The sequence below is a fragment of the Spermophilus citellus genome (genome assembly GCF_964194105.1).
Source record: "Spermophilus citellus genome assembly, chromosome: 8".
Taxonomy (NCBI): Eukaryota; Metazoa; Chordata; class Mammalia; order Rodentia; family Sciuridae; genus Spermophilus; species Spermophilus citellus.
This window is the reverse complement of record NC_138189.1, coordinates 23,572,348-23,590,550: the sequence shown is the minus strand read 5'-3', so window position 1 is coordinate 23,590,550 and position 18,203 is coordinate 23,572,348. Positions and strand designations below refer to the sequence as shown.

Genomic DNA, 18,203 nt, shown 5'->3' with positions numbered 1-18,203 from the left:
TTTCCTTGAGTTCTCTGAATTAACCTAGCAAATTAATGAAAGCATAGAGGGAATTCCAATTTATAGCTGATCAGTCAGAGGTACCATCTATCACTTGCTAGTGGTATCTAGGATGATAGCAGAATTACAGTATTGACACTTCAACCTGTGGGATCTGACACTACCCTCAGATAGTGTTAAAATGGAATTGAATTAGAGGACAGCTAACTGGTATCCACTGCAGAATTGATTGTTAGGTGTGTGAGAAAATACCCCCAGATATCTAGGATCACAGAATTGTTTTGTGTTGTGAGAGTATAGAAGGAAAATGATTTTTCCCCTACACACATTTGCTATTAATTTTAGAATTTTTAGTTTGTCATTTTTAAATTATAATATTTTCTTAACTTCCTGAGTTGTCAAATAATCTATTAAGCAGACAAATCTTCTTGTCTATCAACCATGAGTACCATTATACATTAGTGTATTTGAGGAAGTATGTTTTCTCTTGATTAAGAGACACATAATGTTTCTTAAATACAGAATATTGTAAGGCCCAATTTCACTTGATTTCATATCTGGTGTTTTTTTTTATTATATGATTTTGGCTATTCTCATATTTAATTAGTGATTAAATAAAGGAGTAGTAGCAAAGAGACTGTAAATAAGATAGAATCTTTCTGACCACCAAAATGATTAACCATATTTACATACCGGGGATAATTTAATTATTTTATTTTTATATTTATTTACAATACTTATGTTTTATAAAGTTGCTACAAATACTGAATTAGTGAATGTAGGACCATTGTTCTTAAAGGAAATTTAAGACTAGCTGGTTGTGAACTTCCAATCACATTTTCAGTAACTAAACAAAGTCTTGTAATATATATGAAATAAGTGCCTTTTAAAACATATTTTGTAAAAAAAAATGTATGCAATATTTACAAAGAAGTATTAGAAGAATGAGGTTTCACATTTTCCTCAGCCTGGGTAGCATGACCACAAATTTCTTTGGTTTCCAGCCTCACAAGAGTGCTGTCTACTATACTTATTGTATTGGTTGTCATCTCATGAATGTGAATTTTTGTTGCTTTTCCATCTTTTTCATAGTTTCAACATGCAATAAAGCATGTTTTCGGATATTCTCAAGTGAAGATGAGTGTATTTTTTTTTCCTTTTTGAGGATGTAAAATGATGTTGATTTGTTAGCATGAACTCACAACCAACAGTACTGTAACTCAGGCTATTGTGGAGCTTGTAACCTGTATTCTCTCCACAGGGCACTTCACAACCTCTTCTTAGGAATGGTGTACTGCTCTTCAGCATGACAATTGACAGGCATTTTAAAGAGCAAACTCATAGACAAAAAAACACAAAAGCTTGAAAAACATGTCATGAAATAGAGCAAAAATGATACTCATTCATAACATGAAAATTGAAATGAAAATATTGTATTGCCTTGTTCCATCCCAGCTATGAATAAACATTTCAGGTGATGCAAGATTTTTGCCACCTTATGCATGTACTTAAAAGCCTTTGACTGTTGAGTTTGGGGTAGTAATTAAATTTTAGATGATGGGCAAGTCCAAAAATATATATTCTGTAGATAATGAGAATCAACTGTATTTAAAGATCATTTTTAAAATAAATTCAACCAACTGAAATCATGAACCAATACTATGCCCAAGAAAAGGACTCTGGAGAATAGTTCCTGTCACTCAACTTCCTTATACTAGTTCTCCTTACATGGTAGATGAAAGAGACATAGCCAGAGACACAAGGACCACATATATTATCTCTTACATCTAGCTTAGTAAAGACAGCAGGAAACCAAGGCACATACAGAAAAGAATTGCAAATATCCTTAATTGTGATAAACATGTAAGTTAGTTAGGATAAAAATGATTAAATGCACATATTAAACAGCAAACAGCATTATGTAATTAGCAATGTATTGTCCATTGGGTATCCAGGCTATGATTTTTATCACGTGTACACTCATGCCTTTAGATTTTAGCAAAAGTATTAATACCCATGATTTAAGTCTGGAGCAGGCTAGATATCAGAATCCAACCACTAATGATATATTGTTTTGTTGTAAATCTAAAGAGCTAATATGATGGTACTTAAAGGAAAAATTGTCAAAATTTGGTTTTAGTATTTATAAAGCTATAAAATCATCACACATAAACAAATTATATTTAAATTCTAATGCTCTATTTAATTCTCAGTTAATAAGCAGAAGAAAATTGGGCACTTAATATTTAGTGATTTAAAAAACATAATATAGAAGATTTTTACAATAAAGAAGATTTTTAACAATGAAATTTTTGAGGCAATTTTAAAGTCAAAAGTAAAATGGGGGTGTCATAAGAATAATCCATTTTGCAGAGAATGAATACAGATTCCATTGTTTTCATACTGGTAAGTCAATTTAATAATGAGAAAAATACTTCAAATTTTATATCATATATATATATATATATATAGAAAGTGATTTCTGCCATTGTTGGGAAGGAATATTTTTAGGACACTGATAAAAGGTTCTACATGTGAAGAATCTGCTTGTGGCTACCTCAGCTGTCTGCTCTATTTGGAACACTACTCATAGTTTTTCTATGCAATGATCAATAATTTTTCTGGTCACTAATCTGCCAGTTTACTCAATGTTTCCACCATCTCTGTCTTCCATGAACCACTGGGCATGTTCCTTTCAATTAAGTCTCATTTCAGTTCTATCATGATGCCTTTGTCCACTTCATAGTCATATTTATTTATCCTTTACTCTGTTCAAATGCCAAATTTGACCTTTTTCTTCTAGAACATACAACTCTGATTTGTACTTATTTATTACATGCTTTCCTCTCTCTCTAAAATATGTATTGTGAAGCATGGATTATGTTTCATACCCTTCTTTTTTAATTTGTATCGTCTAGAATGACATCAAATATATAATGTTAAATTATGAAGATCAACAGTGTATAAACATTGACAATGTTTTTCCAATTTTTATTATAATCTACACTAAAGGTCTGAGTGAAGGTAATTTTTTTTTTTTAAATAGAGTAGTCTGTTCTTTTCCAGTTTTTCTTTCCATTTTTTTTTTCAGTAATAAAATGTATTTTGTCCAGAGGCCTCTAATTCTAACTTAAGGTTGGAATGCAAATAGCTAGGTTGTTTTTTTCTAGGTTGTTCAGTGACTATAAGAACTCAGTCAAGTGAAGGGCAGAATAATTGTGCAATCAATCTGGTTAGGAAAATAGAGAACAACCATACAATGGTTCTTTCTTTGAGTAATGAAAAATAGCTTTGAAACAAATCTAGAATTTGCTAATTATGGTTAAACCTTGTTCTTAATTTAAGCCGTATGACTTAGCAGCCAGCGTTCATTTTCAACCCTACAGCTAAAAATTCTCATTGTTACATATTTTAAAGAAAATTTTACAGGCTTAAAGTTGAAATCATGATTGATGCAGTGTTGGCAAGATTTCACTTCTAATTCTTTTAGGAGTTAACTCCATTATAATAATTCTAATTAGAATAGTTATGAAAACTGAAATACCTTCTCCACAGTTCACAAGGTGGTGCATTTGCAATCCCTGTCAAAATATTATTTTAAAATATTGTTGTTAATAATTAATTTAACTTTAACAAGTAATGTTCATACATTATATATTTATAAATAGCAGATCTGTTTCTATTATTTCCACCACAGCAATTCATAATGCAATGGAGTGAAGGTAAAGTGATGATACCTAATCTCCTGCTCTTCCCAAAGTCCCCAAGCCCTTTGTCTATTCTGTTCTATACTCAGAACATGAAGTTAAATAACAAGAAAAGTTTTTTCTTGCCCTTAACTAGGAAAACTGATGGAAGAAGGGACTATCAATTTTATTTAAAGAGTTATATTTGTGAAGCAGAATATTTGCAGAATGAGGGAAACTTTAACAATTCTGACAATCCCTCATGCCTGAATCATACCAGACATAAAGGAGAATGACCAGATCTAGACTTTTAAATTCCAGCTCTTCTTTCATAACACCTCAGTGTATCTGCTCTCTTCAGTTTCCTGCTAGACTCCACATAATTTTCTTTGGTGATTGATACTCATCATTTCAGAATTGTACATTCCTATACAAAGTCCATTCAAGTGAGCTTCTGCCTATGCTACGGGGCCTTGCATATTGAAAAGGATTGGGCTTATTCTTCAAAGGGCCAACTGTCCATCCTGGTTCTCATGGATAGATTATTTATTTTATGTACTGGGGAGTAATATTTTTTAAAAAAAGTATTATAGAATTGTGGACATAATTATTACACCTGGGCATCTTGAGAGTTTGTGGAAAGTTATTCAATAGGAGACACTTGAATGAATGTAAATTTATTTACCAGAGAATGAAAATAGAAAGATGATCACTACTTTAGAAAGTAATAAAAAGACACCAACAAATATCAAGAGAAGATAGGAACAGTAATTGTTTTATAGTCTGACACTTAAAAAATCATTTAATTTTTTACTGACAAAATGTGGGAAAGTGTAATATCCACATTCATTGCTGGAAAGAGTAGTCAGAAAAGACATTTTGCATTCACATGTACATGTGCATAATGAGCTAGCATAAGGAATATTTTAAAAACATACTGTAGAACAAAGAAAAAGCAAAGCAGTTCTAAGCACCAATTCAGTTTACAAAAGACAACTATTTGGAAAAAAAAGTAAACAGCTTGGTGCCTTAAATGAGATGTGTGATGTCTATAAATATGGAGAAGATCATTAAAAGAGAATAAAAAAAGAAGAGCTACAAAAAATTAAGAGGGTAAAATCAAATGGATTTGGATGAGACAAATACAGATTTTAAAGCCAACTGGAAGCATGAATAATCCTGAGGAATCAAAACCAGTGACATGGATTATACACATAAAAAATCCATCCAGATTTAAGAAAAAATGAGTAAATAAATAAAATAATGAAGAACACCAAATTAATCATAATAAAGAATTAAAATGAAATAATTAACCACACAAAATGTACAGTTACCTAATTCTAAGCTAAAAACTAGATATAATAAAAAATTGACTAATGAGAAATTAATAAATATTTAGGAAACTTAAAGAAAAAATATTTTAAAAAGGTGCTAATATTTTAAAAGCTAAATTAAGCTATAAGGAAAATATTTTTACTAAAATAAATGGAACATAAAAAAACTAAATAATAAAAAATGGTATGCAACAAAACGTTAAAAAGATATTTTTAAGAAGAGGCTGTAATGACAATGTGAAAAGATTTTGGACATCTTATTTTTTCATAAGAGATTATAAATAATTGAATAGTATTTAATAATTACAATACAATTAGAGAGAATTTTTCAGAGCTTTTCCCACAAAAGCCTTTAGTTTTAGATTATTTCAATACACATTTTTTGAATCATTAAGGAAATAAAAATTCCTTAAATACAAACTTTTTCATTAATGAAAAAGAGGTAATATTATGGAATGTGATTTATGAAACAAAAAAAATGTTGATTCCATAATAGGACACTTATAGAAAATCTTTTCAGATACTATCTTAGTAAAGATGAAAATGTCTACAATAGATAAAACTAAACATTTATCTAATTCAGAGCTTACTCTTTTTTGCTCAAATATAAAAAGATTTAGAAAGTATAAGACTAATAAGACTAATAAGAATAGTTTCAAGTGATGCCAAAATATCTTCAACTAATTAAAAATGAAGATACTTTTTAAAATTAATAATGGATACTTAATAATTTAGAGAGTATTTCCTCATTAAAATATTGTTATATGAAATAATTGAAGATTTTATTTCAATGATAAAATATTAGTGCAATTTCTTTAAAATATTAATCAAATGTTTGAGGATGATTATTAATAATCACTTACAAATTATCTAGAAGGTCTAATGACTGTCATAATGTATGATAAAAATAATAATTAAAAGTGATATAAAAAAGAATATATAGATAGTTGTGTTAGTCAGCTTTTCATTGCTGTGACCAAAGACCTGTGAAAAAACTACATAAAAGATTAAACATGTTTTTGGCTCATGTTTTTGGCTCATAGTTTCAGAGGATTCTGTCCATGATAGGCTGGCTCCACTTCTTTAGACAAGGAAGAAAATCATGATGGCAGAAGGGTGGAGAAAATCTGTTCACTTTATGACAGGAAGGAGGGATAAAGAAGGGAGGGAAGGACCAGAGAAAAGAAGTACCCTTCCAGGGTACACCCCCAATGACTTACTTCCTCCAACAAGGCCCCACCCCTTATAGTTTCCATCAACCCAGAATAATGTCACTAACCAAGAACCCATCATTAGTTAAATCCACTAATGAGGTCAGAACACTCCTGAATTATCCACTGCTACAGAGCCCCACCTCTGAATATTACAGCATTTGGGGCCAAACCTTCAAACCATGAGTCTTTGAGCAGAATTCCGGTTCATATTATCATCTTTTTAGACATTTAGGAAAATAAGTAAGGGCCTTTCATGGTTTAATGAAATGACTGGTAGAGGATGGGGATATGGCTCAAGAGGTAAGGCGCTCACCTGGCATGCACGGGCCCCTGGGTTCGATCCTCAGCACCACATAAAAATAAAATAAAGATGTTGTGTCCACCAAAAACTAAAAAATTCTCTCTCTCTCTTTAAGAAAAAATAAATAAATAAAGTGACTGGTGGCAGGGTGTAATGTCACAGGCCTATAATCCCAGTGGTTTGGGAGGCTGAGGCAGGAGGATCACAAGTCAAAATCCAGCTTGAGTAATTTAGGGGGGCCCTAAGCAACCTTAGCAAGACCCTGTCTCAAAATTTTTTAAAAAAATAGGGTTGTGGATAAGGCTCAGTGTGTGAGCCTTATCCACAACCCTATTGTGGATCATCTCTTTCTTCTACCAAAAAGAAATGCTTTTTATTCTACTGAATAAGTCATGTCAGAAGATAGAAGGTAATATAAGTCATGTAAGAAGACAGAAGATGGGTGGAAGATAATTCTATGTATTTTAGTTTCATAACCTATGAAAAGCTATGGGAAAGAGTAGTAAAGGGATTTAAGATAATACAAAGTGCATAGAAATGATCTGTGTATAGGGTACACTTTAAAAGAAGAAGGCTTCAATATTTTATTATATATACATATTCATTCAAATTGTCCTGAGTTTAAAAGAAATCACTGTTACCAAATTACATTTATATTCCAGATTGCAAACCTTAATTTTTTTGGCTTGTTAGGTATTTGAATATTTCCTTGTCATCTTTCTTACTCTTTATTTCTCCCTTTTTTCTTAATAAAACTATTACAAAGGTCAACTACAGGAATTGGTAATTGCATTGCTAAGGTAATTTAAAAAAATGAAAATATAGAACTGTAACACTATGAAGCTTTCCTTCTTAGATTAAAATATATATAATATAGCTATCATTCTTATAAGAGAAATATATTTATAAAAATCAAATTCTTAGTACACTCATGAGACATATGAATATTTAAGTATTTAATATTTTATTTGAAAATGACATTTTGAAAGCACTTAGAAGAGAGTCTTGCAGTTTAGTCATGTATCCAACACTTATACATTCTTGATTTAACCCACCTCAGGTTGAATTGGTTGTTGGCTACGAATTTCTGCGCAGCACTGTTAATAGTGTATCTGTAAATCTATTACTTTAATTTTTAAGTCAAAATGTCTTCATCTATTAATTAAAAAGAAAAAAAAAATCAATGGAAACTACCTAAAATTTAAGTGACTAGAACTTAGTAAGCAATGACTTACATTTATGTTAGTACTAGTAGTAGTGATATAGATGAATATGACAGTATTTATTGAAGTAGTAATAATTTTAAAGCAGTGAAAGTATCACAATAGTTATTTTTTTCTCTATCATTTTGCTTAACATTATTCACAAATATTTAGCCATGCCTTCCTTATCTTCCACATTACAACCACAGTAACTTCTGCACTACTTGAATATTATTCAGATTTTAAGACTGAGTACTTTCTTCCTTGTGTATTTTAGGAGTGAAGAGGATCAAATTAAATAATCCAATAAGAACACATTGTAAAAGTCTCAATAAATATGAGGAATATATTTCAGACTGATAAAATCAAATATGTGTTATTAATATATTTCTTTTTTATTTTTTGTTTTTTATTATTTAAAAAAAATAAATGAGAGTGGAATGCATTACAATTCTTATTACACATATACAGCACAATTTTTCATACCTCTGGTTGTATATAAAATATGTTGACACGAATTCGTGTCTTCATACTTGTACTTTGGATAATGATGTCTATCACATTCCACCATCCTTGCTAATCCCTGCCCCCTCCCTTTCCCTCCCTCCCCTCTTCCCTATCTAGAATTCATCTATTCCTCCCATACTCCACCCTCCCTACCCCACTATGAGCCAGCCTCCTTATAAAAGAGAAAACATTCAGCATTTGTTTTTTGGGGATTGACTAACATCACTTAGCATTATCTTCTCTAATGCCAGCCATTTACCTGCAAATGCTATGATTTTATTCTCTTATGTTGCTGAGTAAAATTCCATTGTGCATAAATGCCACATTTTTTTTTATCCGTTCATCCACTGAAGGGCATCTGAGTTGAGTTTAGCTATCGTGAATTGTTTTGCTATAAGCATTGATGTGGCTGTGTCCCTGAAATATGCTGTTTTTAAGTCTTTTTTGTATAGACCAAGGAGAGGGATAACTGGATCAAATGATGGTTCCATCAGACGCAGAGTCTCTGATTTGATATCAAGCTCCTTGATCCATTTTGAGTTAACTTTTGTGCATGGCGAGAGAAAGGGATTCAGTTTCATTTTGTTGTATATGGATTTCCAGTTTTCCCAACACCATTTGTTGAAGATGCTATCCTTCCTCCATTGCATGCTTTTAGCCCCTTTATCAAATATAAGATAGTTGTAATTTTGTGGATTAGTCTCTGTGTCCTCTATTCTATACCATTGGTCCACCCACCTGTTCTGGTACCAGTACCATGCTGTTTTTGTCACTATTGCTCTGTAATATAGTTTGAAATCTGGTATCGCTATACCGCCTGATTCACACTTCCTGCTTAGAATTGCTTTTGCTGTTCTGGGTCTTTTATTTTTCCATATGAATTTCATGATTGCTTTATCTATTTCTACAAGAAATGCCGTTGGGATTTTGATTGGCATTGCATTAAACCTATAGAGAACTTTTGGTAATATCGCCATTTTGATAATGTTAGTTCTGCCTATCCATGAACAGGGTATATTTTTCCATCTTCTAAGATCTTCTTCTACTTCTCTCTTTAGGGTTCTGTAGTTTTCATTGTATAAATCTTTCACCTCTTTTGTTAGGTTGATTCCCAAGTATTTTTTTTTTTTTGAGGATATTGTGAATGGAGTGTTTTTCCTCATTTCCATTTCAGAAGTTTTGTCGCTGATATACAGAAATGCCTTTGATTTATGCGTGTTGATTTTATATCCTGCCACTTTGCTGAATTCATTTATTAGTTCTAGTAGTTTCTTTGTAGACCCTTTTGGGTCTTCTATGTATAGAATCATGTCATATGCAAATAGTGATAATTTAAGTTCTTCTTTTCCTATTTTTATGCCTTTAATTTCTTTCGTCTGTCTAATTGCTCTGGCCAGTGTTTCGAGAACTATATTGAATAGAAGTGGTGATAGAGGGCATCCCTGTCTTGTTCCAGATTTTAGAGGGAATGCCTTTAACTTTCATCCATTCAGAATGACGTTAGCCTGAGGCTTAGCATAGATAGCTTTTACAATGTCAAGGTAAGTTCCTGTTTTCCTGTTATCCCTAGTTTTTCTAATATTTTGAACATAAAGGGGTGCTATAATTTGTCAAATGCTTTCTCTGCGTCTATTGAGATGATCATATGGTTCTTATCTTTAAGTCTATTGATGTGGTGAATAACATTTATTGATTTCCGTATATTGAACCATCCTTGCATCCCAGGGATGAATCCTACTTGATCATGGTGCACAACTTTTTTGATGTGTTTTTGTATTCAATTTGCCAGAATTTTATTGAGGATTTTTGCATCTAGGTTCATTAGAGATATTGGTCGGTAGTTTTCTTTCTTTGAGGTGTCTTTGTCTGGTTTCGGAATCAGGGTGATGTTGGCCTCATAGAATGAATTTGGAAGAGCTCCGATCTACATATTGTGGGGTCGGGCTCCAAATTCCTTAATAGAACACCCATAGCACAAGAATTAATAACAATAATCAACAAATGGGACTTACTTAAACTAAAAAGTTTTTTCTCAGCAAGAGAAACAATAAGAGAGGTAAATAGGGAGCCTACATCCTGGGAACAAATTTTTACTCCTTACACTTCAGATAGAGCCCTAATATCCAGAGTATACAAAGAACTCAAAAAATTAGACAATAAGATAACAAATAACCCAATCAACAAATGGGCCAAGGACCTGAACAGACACTTCTCAGAGGAGGACATACAATCAATCAACAAGTACATGAAAAAATGCTCACCATCTCTAGCAGTCAGAGAAATGCAAATCAAAACCACCCTAAGATACCATCTACTCCAGTAAGATTGGCAGCCACTATGAAGTCAAACAACAACAAGTGCTGGCGAGGATGTGGAGAAAATGGTACTCTTGTACATTGCTGGTGGGACTGCAAATTGGTGCGGCCAATTTGGAAAGCAGTTTGGAGATTCCTGGGAAAGCTGGGAATGGAACCACCATTTGACCTTGCTATTGCCCTTCTCGGACTATTCCCTGAAGACCTTAAAAGAGCATGCTACAGGGATACTACCACATCGATGTTCATAGCAGCACAATTCACAATAGCTAGACTGTGGAACCAAACCAGATGCCCTTCAATAGATGAATGGATAAAAAAAAATGTGGCATCTATACACAATGGAGTACTATGCAGCAATAAAAAATGACAAAATCATAGAATTTGCAGGGAAATGGATGACACTAGAGCAGATTATGCTTAGTGAAGCTAGCCAATCCCTAAAAAAACAAATACCAAATGTCTTCTTTGATATAATGAGAGCAACTATGAACAGAGCAGGGAGGACGAGCAGGAAGAAAAGATTAACATTAAACGGAGACATGAGATGGGAGGGAAAGGGAGAGAAAAGGGAAATTGCATGGAAATGAAGGGAGACCCTCATTGCTATACAAAATTACATATAAGAAGTTGTGAGGGGAATGGGAAAATAAACAAGGAGAGAAATGAATTACCGTAGATGGGGTAGAGAGAGAAGATGGGAGGGGAGGGGGGATAGTAGGGGATAGGAAAGGTAGCAGAATACAACAATTACTAATAGGGCATTATGTAAAATTGTGGATGTGTAACCAACGTGATTCTGCAATCTGCATTTGGGGTAAAATTGGGAGTTCATAACCCACTTCAATCTAATGTATGAAATATGATATGTCAAGAGCTTTGTAATGCTGTGAACAACCAATAAAAAAAATTTAAAAAAAATTAAAAAAAATGATGGGTCCATTCCCAGATTTCCAAGGAATCTCCATACTGCTTTCCATATTGGCTGTACCAATTTGCAGTCCCAACAGCAATGTATGAGTGTATCCTTTTCCCCACATACTTGCCAACACTTATTGTTGTTTATCTTCATAATAGTTGCCATTTTGACTGGAGGAAGATGTTATCTTAGAGTAGTTTTAATTTGCATTTCTCTAACTGCTAGAGATGATGAACATTTTTTCATATATTTGTTGCTTGATTGTATCCTCTTCTGAGAAGTGTCTGTTCAGGTCCGTAGCCCATTTATTGATAGGGTTATTTGGGTGTTTTTGGTGTTTAGCTTTTTGTGTTCTTTCCATACCATAGAGATTAGTGCTCTATCTGATGTGTGAAGGGAAAAATTTGGCTCCCAACATGTAGGCTCTCTTATCACCTCACAGATTGTTTCTTTTGCTGAGAAGAGACTTTTAGTTTGAGTCCACCCCATTTATTGATTCCTGGTTTTAATTCTTGTGCTATAGGAGTCCTATTAATGAAGTTGGGGTGTAATCCCACATGATAAAGATTAGGGCCTACTTTTTCTTCTATTAGAAGCAGAGTCTCTGATTTAATTCCTAGGTCTTTGATGCACTTTGTCTTGAATTTTGTGCCTGGTAAGAGATAGGGGTTTAATTTCATTTTGTTGCCTATGGATTTCCAGTTTTTCCAGCATCATTTGTTGTGGAGGCTATAATTACTCCAATGCATGCTTTTAGCACTTTCATCTAATATAAGATAATTATAATTTTGTGGGTTATTTTCTGTGTTCTCTATTCTGTATCATTGGTCTACTAGTCTGTTTTGGTTCCAATACCATGCTGTTTTTGTTACTATTGCTCTGTAGTATAGTTTAAGTTCTAGTATAGTGATGCCACCTGCTTCACTCTTCCTGCTAAGAATTGCCTTAGGTATTCTGGGTCTCTTATTTTTTTAGATGAATTTCATGATTGCTTTTTCTATTTCTATGAGGAATGCCATTAGGATTTTGATCAGAATTGCATTAAATATGTATAGTGCTTTTGGTAGTATGGTCATTTTGATAATATTAATTCTGCCTATCCAAGAGCAAGGTAGATCTTTCCATTTTCTAAGGTCTTCTTTGATTTCTTTCTTTAGGGTTCTGTAGTTTTCATTGTATAAATCTTTCACTTCTTTCATTAAGTTGATTCCCAAGTATCTTATTTTTTTTTTTTGAGGTTATTGTACATGGGGTAGTTTTCCTCATTTCTCTCTCAGATGATTTTTCACTGATATACAGAAATGCCTTTGATTTATGGATGTTGATTTTAAACAAGCCAAATTAAAAGCTCAAATGAAAGCATCACCAACAGAGTAGACCACTTGGAAAATAGGACATCAGACAATGAAGATAAGATGTATAATCTTGAAAAGAACACAGACCAAACTGTGATAATGGTAAGAAACCATGAGCAGAACATTCAAGAAATATGGGACAGCATAAAAATACCAAATTTAAGAGTTATTGGGATAGAGGAAGTTATAGAGGTCCAAATCAAAGGAATGAACAATCTATTCAATGAAATAATATTGGAAACATTTCCAAACATAAAGAATGAATTGAGAATACAAATTCAAGAAACCTACAGGACGCCAAATGTACAAAATCACAAGAGATCCACACCAAGGCACATTATTATATAGATGCCCAACATACAGAATAAGGAGAGGATTTTAAAATCCACAAGTAAAGGAATCAGATTATATTTATGGGAAAATCAATTAGGATAACAGTAGTATATCAAATATCTGAGAGAGATTCTTCTCTCTAAAAGAAGCTTCTTTCACATAAGGTACTTTAAATGTTTGCAGATAACAATCATTCCTTCTTTTTCTTCAATACATAAATATTATAATCACTGATAAACTAAGCAAATATTTGATAAATGTCAACATAATTTTAAGCAATCAAATATTGTTAACAATGTGAGTTATAGTCTATTAATATTCATAACTAGAATTGACCAAGCAAGGCCTTATCAACTCTTAATAATATAGCAGAAATGTGTGGGTCTATGTTTAAATGTAGACTGAGATTCAATGAAATAAAGTCTAATTCCTTATCACATCTATGATTCTGTAATTGTGGTAGGAAAGATGCCGGTAAAACAAATGTTACAGCAAATCTATAGGTTGCATTCATGTGAAAATGATGAATTGAGTTCCTTTAGTCAGGAAGGCAGACCTTTAGGTTGGTCCATATTATATTTATTTTTATATTTAACTTTAAAGAATCACATGCTTAACCCACATGTTTTCTGACTGGAATATTGTGATATTGTAACACAATAAGCTTATTTTAAGAAAAATACAGTTTATCATAGAAATATTATGATCCTGATACAATCAAGAGAATTTATTCTCCCCTTTTCTGGCAAAAAAAAAAAAAAAAAAACCCAATTGTCTCAATTTGTTTCCTTTGTCATGCTGGAACTAAGAAGATGTTATTCAAATGAATTAAGTATTTAGATGTATTTCAAAATCATACAATTGAAATATTGAAATGCATCAATAGCCTACACAAGTCACCTGTATGCCATTGATTGGATGTATTCATATATTTCAAAATTTTAACTTTAGTAAGTGCCCATATCAAACACTTATTTCTAAATCTTACCCAAATGAAATAAAGGCAACATAATTGTCAGAAAATACTGTTTAAATTTTTGAATACATGAACACAATATTGTTCAAGCATATAAAGTTAAGCCATCAAGAACAGAAAAGTGGATACATCTTTAACATCTGTTAATACATTTAATTTAAGTACATATCATCTTATAATCAGAATGATAGAACATTAGATTGCATAAGGAAACAAAAATGTACTAAATATCTAAGTTTAAAATAATTGTTTTATTAGTTTAAATTAATTAATATTGACAGAGCACTCTAATAATTATTATTCATCAAAATTCCAATGGAAGAGTAGTGAATAATTTTGGTTTTCAAAATCCTTGAGGCTCTTGGTCATATTTTGGTCACATTTTATCTAAAATTTGTCATATTTCATCCATTGTTTTTAATATTATACTCTTTGCCTGCTTTCTAAGGCCATCCAAAACATTTTATTGTAGACAACAAATGATGCAAGTCACTTAGATTTAGATACCTGAGGCAAAATAAAAACGAAAGAAGCTAGACTTTGAGTACTATACTAAGTGATTTTTTATTTATTCATTTGTTTTTGCTCTACTAGGAATACTAGGGGCTGAACCATGGGCTGTGGATGCTAAACAAACACCCTACCACTGAGTTGCAACCCATACATTTTTTATTTTATTTTGAGACAGAATCTTGCAAAATTTCCCCAGTTGGCCTAGAACTTGATAGCTTCATGCTACAGTCTGGGTATTTGGGATTTACAAGTATACAACACTACACCTGGCATTAAGTAATTTCTTTCTTTCTTTCCTGCTAGGCAAGTGCTTTACCACTGAGCTGAAACTCTGGTCCACTAAGTTATATTTTTAATTGAAGTTGATTTTAATCTTATTTATTTCTTGACATAGAAACTTATAAACTTTACTTTTCAATGCCTAGAAACAATAAACAAAGTGAATGTGAGCAATATATAGCAAGAAACACGAGGCTGAGCGGAGTTCCCTGAGCTGTGTGAAGATGTTTTTCTTGTGTGAAAAATGAACTTTTGCCCAGTCATCCTCTTGAATTATCAGAAAAAAATTTCCAGCTCAACCAAGATAAAATGAATTTTTCCACACTGAGAAACATCCAAGGTCTATTTGCTCCTCTAAAATTACAAATGGAATTTAAGGCAGTGCAGCAGGTTCAGCGTCTTCCATTTCTTTCAAGCTCAAATCTTTCTCTGGATATTTTGAGGGGTAATGATGAGACTATTGGATTTGAAGATATTCTTAATGATCCATCTCAAAGTGAACTAATGGGCGAACCACATTTAATGGTGGAATATAAACTTGGTTTACTGTAAGATAGTGTGCTGTTCATGTATCAGAGGGGCTACATCTTGTTATAGTTGGTTTTTGTTATAATTCAATGTATACAATATTAAAAGTACTGACACATGAAAAAAAAAAAGAAACACAAAGTTTATACCTTAGCGAATTTCTCTCTCTTTTTAATAATATATATATTATTTCTCAGGGGTACTCCCACTATCAAAACATGCTGGGGTCATCTTTTAGAAAAATATTATCAGAACAATTTATTGTATTATTTTTTATGTTAAATAAAATGCTTAATGGCTGCTAAAATAAATTAAGTTCACTTAGAGGGAACATTTTGGAATCACTGAGTATTAGTTTAAAATATATCCTTAGACAAAAAGGAAGAATATCCTATGCAGTGACACATGCTTGTAATTCCAGCAAAGTGGGAGACTGAAGCAGGAGTGAGAAACTCTTTAAAAATAAAAATTTGAAAGGATTGAGGATGTGGTTCAATGATAAAGAATCACTGGGTCCAATCCTCAGTACCAAAAAAAAAGTACAATGAACTTTATCCATTTTATAAAAATAATATTTCAAATATGTACTGATTTTCTATAAAATCCTGAGGAAGACAAAATTAAGAAAATTTATTTGATGATGAATTTGGTAATTTTAATATTTATTCTGTTGAAAGTACCTTCATTTTAAAACAAAGTAAATATAACTGAAAATGACTTGATATTAATTTGAAGGTCTAGAGTTTTATTAAGAGATTAAGAGTGAAGTAAGATATATTTTAAATTTCTTAGAAGAAAACTGCTTTAGTTAGGATGATATTACAAATATCTTTATTAAAAATTATATATAGCATCAAATCAAATTTTTCAAAATGTTAAAACACCTTTATTTGACAATAGCTTTTAACTTACTGTAGTATTTATGCACCAATAATTCCCAAGTGATTTTTTTCCTCAAAAAGCACTTTCAAAACATATTTTCTTCTAAGGACATAATTTATTAAGAAAGGAAGAGTTTAAAAATTAATAAAACTTATGATTAGTTGTCCTGTAATATCTGTTCTTTAGGTATCATAATTATTGGGCAAATTTGCCAAAAGTGACAAAAATGTAAATCAAACTAATTAAAGAAGAATAAACAGGAATTAATTAAAGGATGTGGGCACACTTCAAAAAACTGAATTATAAAACCAAAAAGTGGTACTGGTAAAAGTCTGAAACCAGGAATTTCTTCAGGATTTCAGTGACTAGACCCCCAAATTTAGGCCTCTCTATTTATTATTTACTAGCAATTTTTATTCTTCCAAATGCATTTCTTCATAGCACTAAAATTGTTTTAGATCTTATGTGTATTTAGCAAATCTAACTCAGAATTATTAGATGAAGTTTCTGGCTTGGATTGAGTTACATGTTGAAAATTGTACCTGTCAATAAAATGAGATGTTCCATCTCCCAACATATCAGTATGCCTAAAAAGAATTCCCATTACAGCACACATGTTGCAGGTTATAAGAAGCAGAGAGCGCTAGCCAATCCCTAAAAAACAAATACCAAATGTCTTCTTTGATATAATAAGAGCAACTATGAACAGAGCAGGGAGGAAGAGTAGGAAGAAAAGAGTAACATTAAACAGAGACATGAGATGGGAGGGAAAGGGAGAGAAAAGGGAAATTGCATGGAAATGAAGGGAGACCCTCATTGCTATACAAAATTACATAAAAGAGGTTGTGAGGGGAATGGGAAAATAAACAAGGAGAGAAATGAATTACAGTAGATGGGGTAGAGAGAGAAGTTGGGAGGGGAGGGGAGGGGGGATAGTAAGGGATAGGAAAGGTAGCAGAATACAACAGTTACTAATAGGGCATTATGTAAAATTGTGGATGTGTAACCGACGTGATTCTGCAATCTGCATTTGGGGTAAAATTGGGGGTTCATAACCCACTTCAATCTAATGTATGAAATATGATATGTCAAGAGCTTTGTAATGTTGTGAACAACCAATAAAAAAAAAATAAAAAAAAATTAAAAATGAACTCAAAAAAAAAAAAAAAGATAGTGCACCGGGCTGGGGATGTGGCTCAAGTGGTAGCGTGCTCACCTGGCATGCATACGGCCCGGGTTCAATCCTCAGCACCACATACAAACAAAGATGTTGTATTTGCCGAAAACTAAAAAATAAATATTAAAAAAAAATCTTCTCTCTCTCTCTCTCTCTTAAAAAAAAAAAAAAAAAAAAAAGGTAGTGCACCATGATCAAGTAGGAGTCATCCCCAGGATGCAAGGTTAGTTCAACATACAGAAATCAATAAATGTAATTCATCACATCAATAGACTCAAAGATAAAAATCATATGATTACCTCAATAGATACAGAGAAAGCATTTGACAAATATAGGACCCCTTCATGTTCAAAACACCACAAAAGTGAGTGATAGTAGGAACATATTTCAACATCGTAAAAGCTATATGTCTAAACCCAAGACCAACATAATTCTAAATGGAGAAAAATTAAAAGCATTCCCTCTGAAAACTGGAACAACACAAGGATGCCCTCTTTCACTACTTCTATTTAATACAGTTCTTGAAACTCTAGCCAGTGCAATTAGACAGATGAAAGAAATTAATGGGATATGGATAGTAAAAAAAAAAAAAAAAAAAAAAAAAAAAACCTCAAATTATCACTGTTTGCCAACAATATGATTATATACCTAGAAGACCCAAAAAATTTCACCAGAAATCTTC

The 18,203-nt window shown here is 32.2% G+C and overlaps 1 protein-coding gene across 1 annotated transcript; it reads left to right on the top strand.

Moving 5' to 3' along the window:
* Window positions 1-9,738: 9,738 nt before the first annotated feature.
* LOC308654287 (proteasome maturation protein-like) lies at window positions 9,739-15,597 on the top strand (the record flags this gene model as incomplete). The annotated part of the gene is made up of 2 exons (XM_081303480.1): window positions 9,739-9,743; window positions 15,159-15,597. The coding sequence occupies 2 exons, from the start codon at window positions 9,739-9,741 to the stop codon at window positions 15,484-15,486; spliced, it is 333 nt and encodes a 110-aa protein (XP_081159606.1). The 3' UTR covers window positions 15,487-15,597.
* Window positions 15,598-18,203: the final 2,606 nt, after the last annotated feature.